We start from the raw sequence: 6,000 nt of genomic DNA, 5'->3' as shown, positions 1-6,000 counted from the left end.
GGATGCTTTCCCTCTGGTTTCAGACAATTCTATATACTGGAAAGAAATTTATACATGCCTGTCTTGTTTTTACCTGGAAGTATGATTGCAAATAATTAAAATACAAAAACAAGAATATAGGTCAGAAGCTGATGTTTTACTCTGTGAATTTGAAATGAACTTTGGAACTTTTTTCTCCTTCCAGTAATACAGCTGTGGTTAATTGTCTACGACCCCTGTACTCAGTATCATCCCTGGGAAAACACCACCACCCATTCCCTGCCCCCACCCTCCAAACACACACACACACACACACACACACACACACACACACACACACACAGACATAAGCAGCCAAGCTTCTGTATATACAACTTTTATTGGTAAATCCACATTTCTTACTTTAGAGACTTATATTCTGTAGATTCTTCCCTCTCCCTGATAATATTGAGACTGCCAAAAAACAAGGAAAACATCCTTGGACTGTAGCCATGTTAAAATTTTACTTAATGCTTACGAAAGCACCCACACACCAAATCCCTGTGATAGGTTTCAGCATGAAGTGTAATCACCACATTTAGTTTCAAAGTTCAAATGCCTGTTCCTATTATAGATAAGCACGTACCCACAGGTCAAGGCAGTACAGCTACTGTAGCTAACGACAGAAAAAAGTAAAGGTCAGGGTGTAACAGCCTCTCCTGGGGAAGTAGGTGGTCTTAGCTCCAATCTGGTCTAAAACAGGACTAGACCAACTAGCCTAACGTTGACCTGCCCTCCTGGCACCGGAACATTTGCCTTCTTCCCCCTAAGGTTTGCCCTCTTTTCTCTGAAACTTGGAAATATTTTTAAGTTCCACCTGGTTGTTTGCTCTGCCATGAATGAGCTGACTTAGCTATGAAATCTTATATGGAAGTTATTTACCTCATTAAGGAAGTACTGATCAGAGGCAGGGCAATAAAGTTAGGGATAAGTAAAGGTTTTGCTTTGCATATGAAAAGCCAAGAATAGCCTTTATTGTACACAGTAGGGTAAAGACATTTTCAAATATAGTCATGTGAATTTACCATTCAAACTGGGGAAGTAGGCCAGTCACATGTTTTCAACTGATGAAATAGTAAGAGGAGAGATCTCTTTCAAGATAAGAATAAGAATACTGCATAAGAGCAACTGAAAAAAAAAAAAAACTAATAGGAACAGATGTGGATGCCCTTTAAAGAGTCAGCATAGCATTCACTTACAGTCTGACTTTTAAGAACAGGAGATTATAATAACAGTGTAGGAAAAATAAAAGTTGTAAGTCATAAGTTGGTCATAGCAACACCTGTAGAAAAGATCAAAAGTAGTGGTAAATGGGAAAATGCCAAAAACACATCTATCCAAGGGATGTTAGAATGTCCTTTCCTTGCCTGTTCACCTGAAGAGCTCCAATTCATCTTCAAGTTCTAGCCCAATGCCACCACATCTAGGAAGTTACTGCTGAGACCTGTCAAGTCCCACCCAGTGTGTTCTTTGTCCTCCCTAGCACCCTGCCCGTGGCTCCATTAAAAAATCTACCGCCCCCCCTTAGGAATCACATACACTTCTGCTGCCTTCTCTCCCTCCCCCAAACTGTAAGGATTATAACTTGTCACTCTTCATATTCCTGGTGACTGGCAAAGGCAAGAGACACCTACCCATTTAATTAAGATCTGCTAGAATGCTTTACATAGAGGCAATCATGTGTCTGCATGTATTTTGAAGAATATATAAAAATCAATGAGACACTTCTACAAAGAAGTATATATCCTTCTGCTAAGTGCAGATAAAAAGCTTAGATATACATAAAACAAAAATAGGAAGATTCTCAAAGGTGGAGACAAGGCAGGCAGGCTAGGGATCTTGGAACCCAAGGAACAAAACTGTGATAAGTTCTCCTGAGTTTGCTCTTTTAGCTCAAATGTCCCAGACTTGGAACTGAAGAGTTCCCAACCTATAAATGCCAACAGAGCAGCCAAAAAGAAGTCCTAAGAAAGTCCTGCTCTCTAGCCAAAGGACTAGAAGACAAGCAGCCTAGCAAGAGAGAGAACAGTAATTGCACCACTCCAGCAAACCCCACAGAAAATGCCACGGCCCCACCCACACCAGCAAAGGCCATGCGGGGAGCCTAGACTTCCACTCTTGGCAGGCTGTAATGAAGTGCCCTCACTCCCATGACAGGGTGATTTCTGAGAAGGCTGAGCAGGGAACTGGTCATTTCACCCCCACCTGGTCATAATAAAGTCTTCCCAGCTTTCCTGCCAATAGTGTCAGTGGACACGACGTGGGAGCAGTGACAAGACACCCTACACGTCCCAGCCAGGGAGGCATCAATGGTGACCCAGTGGGGAGCTGCACTCCCAGCCTGCCCAGCAGTGACAAGGGTCCCATCTCGCCCCTAGTGTCAATGGCAGCTGAATGGAAAACCTGGACTCATAGCCACACCTGGAAATAACTAGACAGTGTCCTTCATTCCCACACTAGGCCCCCGTGCCCTCGCTAGGCTGATGCCAGAGAAAGTCAGCTAAAACAGAAGGTTTAACTAAGATCCCTAGCCACATAATACCTAAAGTATTCAGGTTTTCATCAAGAATCATCCATCATGCCAAGAACCAGGAAAATCTTTTTCAATGAAAAAAAGACAAAAGATGCCAACATCTGAGATGATGCAGATGCTGGCATTATTTGAAAGAATTTTACAGCAGCCATCACAGAAATGCTTCAGTGAATATTATGAATATGCATGGAATAAGTGAGAAAATACAAAGTCTCAGCCAAAATAAAAATACAAATTCTCAGCAAAGAAATAAAAGATATGAAGAAGAACCAAATGGAAATTTTAGACACAAAAACAAAAACAGTAACTGAAATACAAAAATCAATGGATGGGCTCAACAACAAAATGGATTAGAGAGAGAAAATAATCAGTGAACTTAGAACAATAGAAATGACCCAAACGGAAAACAGAGAGAAGACAGACTGGAAGAAAAAAAAAAAATAAACAAAACAATACAATGTACAAACCCTCCAGGCCAATGGGACTAATACAAAAACCAATGACATCTTCCAAATTATTAAATAATTTTTAGACATAAATTGTATTATCTAAAGGATTTTGTGGTCCACAGTCTGTTGAAGAATGATCAACATATGAACGACAATAAAAATTGTGGTGTACTAATATAACACCTAAATCAAACCCATGTAGCCAAAAATGAAAGTAACCTTTGGAGGTCCACAGGCCAGGACTAACAGGTATAGTGTATATAGTGGATCAAGTTCATTTATCATGACCACCAAGAAGATATAAAGCAATGGCTACACATTCTCTTCAACAAAATGAACAATTCAGCATGATTCTGCTACTGGTGGGGTCATTTTTATGCACAGAGGAAAATGTTCCTACCACCTTGATGAAAAATGTCACCTTGCATGTATTGACAAGCTCTCTGAAGTTTCATCAAGACATTTTTAACAGTCTAAAACAACTACTTTAGAGCTATTTTCAACCTATGTTAATTACCAGTGAGCAGGATGGGAATATCTTTCTTTTCTTTAATGCAAATGTAGGGTAAAATTTTATAGCAGGTAGATATGCTAGATAATTCACAGATGTTGCCTCAAAGTTTAACTTGCTAAAGACATTAAATCTGAAATTGCTAAATCACAATTAAAAACAAAAACCCACAGGACTGCATAGTTTGGCTTTGGAAAGGGTATACAGAAAAGACAGAAAGAGGGCCTCAGAGATATTTTTACTTCCACTGAATTTTTTGGTTAAAACTCAGATGAATAAAACTCCAAGTTAAAAAGAATCCAGAATCACTTTTAAATTCTTACGAAAATACTAATGCTGTAACACGGATTATTCCAATCCTATCCATTAGCGCCCTGTTTGCCAGTCCCACAGAAGTTTATTAACGAAAGGAAGATTCAAATGTCTGGTGTCCAGACAACGTTCACAGCTACTTCTGCCCTTAAGGGAATATAGAAGAGCAGTTTTAGGTATGGTCTGTCTTTATTTCCCAAATCGGAACGATTCTGACACATTCAAACATGTGCGAGACTCAAGAAGAACATTTTCCTACTGCCAGGCCGAGGCCACAGGGTTCCCTGAGACGGTCGTATCACAGAGGATTCTCAGCTCTAACTCTGGTCGACAGTTTCCAAACAACGCGACAGCGTGAACAGAGGGCTGTATAAAATAGAAGGTTCTTTCAAAAACATTTATGATGTGTTTTTTGGAATAAAAAATATCAGTCTTCTTCGTTAAAAGTTGGCAACTGTGTTTTCAACTTTAAAACGTCTGAGATTGGCTCTTTTCTCTCTTGATAGAAGCTGAGTCCAGTGATGTGTTCGACATCTGCGATCCGAGCTCTGTGTAACTTCAGTAACTCTTCAACCCACGAGGAGTCCTGCTTCCCATGCTATGAAGGTGGGAAATGTAAAACAAACAGTCACTGGAGAACAGTCCGCTCATTTTCTCTACAAGCACTTTGTCTTCCCATTTCAATCAGCTATGGCACTTTGGCTCCCAGGTGGCAGAGGCCACAAGATTTGTTAGGTACAATCCCTGCTCTTGAGTAGCTCACTATCTAACATATACTCTGCACGTTTGTTTCATTACATGTCTCAAATCTGGGGAAAGGAAAGTACACCTGGAATAGATGCTCATATATCGCATTGGTGCAAGAGACTGGATCAGTGTGAGGTTAAAAAAAATGCTGGAAAACAGAAGCAATGTGGCATGGCCGAAAGAATGTGGGAATTAGTAGCAAGAAAGTGGGGTTCAAGTCCTGGTTCCATCATTTTCATACCACGTAAACTGAGGCAAGTTGGTTAACATCTGAATCCTGATTCTCTTACCTGCACCCTCCTTATAAGGTTGTTTTTGAGGATCAAATGTAATGATGTGTGCACACTCTAAAAACACCAGCTCTTATCAGAATCCGTTATCTACACAGTTGCGATGAAGAGAGCGTTGGGGGAAGCGGGGAAACACAATTTCATCTGGTTTGGGAGCGAAGTCTCAGCTAACATGAGATCAGACAAGAAGTAAAGGCATGTGCTCTGGCACATGGAAGCAGAAGTGGTAGCTGAGGCAGGTAACAGAGATAGAAATCATACATTCATGCATAAGTACCATTTTTCTGCATCTGGCTCCTGGAGAGGGTCAGGTGAAGAAAGTATCCACTGATTGGTGGTCTATAATTGTATTTGATTTTTTTTAACGTTATTTATTTTTTGAGAGAGGGACAGAGAGTGAGGGAGAGGCAGGGAGCAGGGAAGACGGAGGATCCCAAGCAAGCTCCGTGCTGTCAGCACAGAGCCTGATGTGGGGCTCGAACGCGTTAACCATGACATCATGACCTGAACGGAAATCAAGAGTCAGACACTTAGCTGACTGAGCCCCTATGATCGTACTTTAAAGACATCCTTCAATAAAGATCCCTGTACCCTTGGGACATTATTAGTTGGAAAGGATAAATATAGACTTTTCACATAAAAAGGGAATGGATCAATAATTTCCATTTTCCCATTAGCCTCCAATCATCACTATACCCAGTACTAACTGCTGGCCCACTCAGTCTTTCTCTGCAGCAATCTTCACTCTGGCCCTCAAAGGAATAGCCCTGACTCAGTGCATTACTTGGCCAGTAGATATTTTTCATCTGTCCCAACATACACAGGAATAGATGCAAAGTACATGTAAGACATCTGTTTTCTCAGGCCAATATCCTGTTGATCCTTAGTCACTACTTCAGAGACGAAACAGAAGGAATCAGTAAGTATGGGTGATATACCTTCAAATAATCCTCTCTCTGGTTCAAGTCCAATAGTTAGTGTCTTCAAGGCACATTGCTATTATAGAATTTGATAAAATGTTTGTACAAGAGCTTTTGGAATGATAGAGATAGGAAAGGAACTCGGTGCCTAACTCATGACACCTGACATTATTTTGGTCATGAAATGTAAGCGTAAGTCTGTTGTTGCCTTCTTTTGGGG

At 40.7% G+C, this 6,000-nt stretch overlaps 1 protein-coding gene across 1 annotated transcript in view; it reads right to left on the bottom strand.

Annotated features, from left to right (window-relative positions):
• Positions 1–339: 339 nt before the first annotated feature.
• The window catches only part of ENPP1 (ectonucleotide pyrophosphatase/phosphodiesterase 1), a 74,229-nt gene continuing 68,568 nt past the window's right edge, over positions 340–6,000 (bottom strand). The window contains exon 25 of the mRNA XM_045499636.1: positions 340–4,421. Coding sequence (XP_045355592.1) covers positions 4,251–4,421 — 171 coding nt within the window. The 3' untranslated portion in view covers positions 340–4,250. The remainder of the gene's footprint in view (positions 4,422–6,000) is intronic.

This window comes from Leopardus geoffroyi, chromosome B2 (assembly GCF_018350155.1).
Source record: "Leopardus geoffroyi isolate Oge1 chromosome B2, O.geoffroyi_Oge1_pat1.0, whole genome shotgun sequence".
NCBI lineage: Eukaryota > Metazoa > Chordata > Mammalia > Carnivora > Felidae > Leopardus > Leopardus geoffroyi.
The sequence above is the reverse complement of the archived record's forward strand: the minus strand, read 5'-3'. Positions and strand labels throughout refer to the sequence as shown.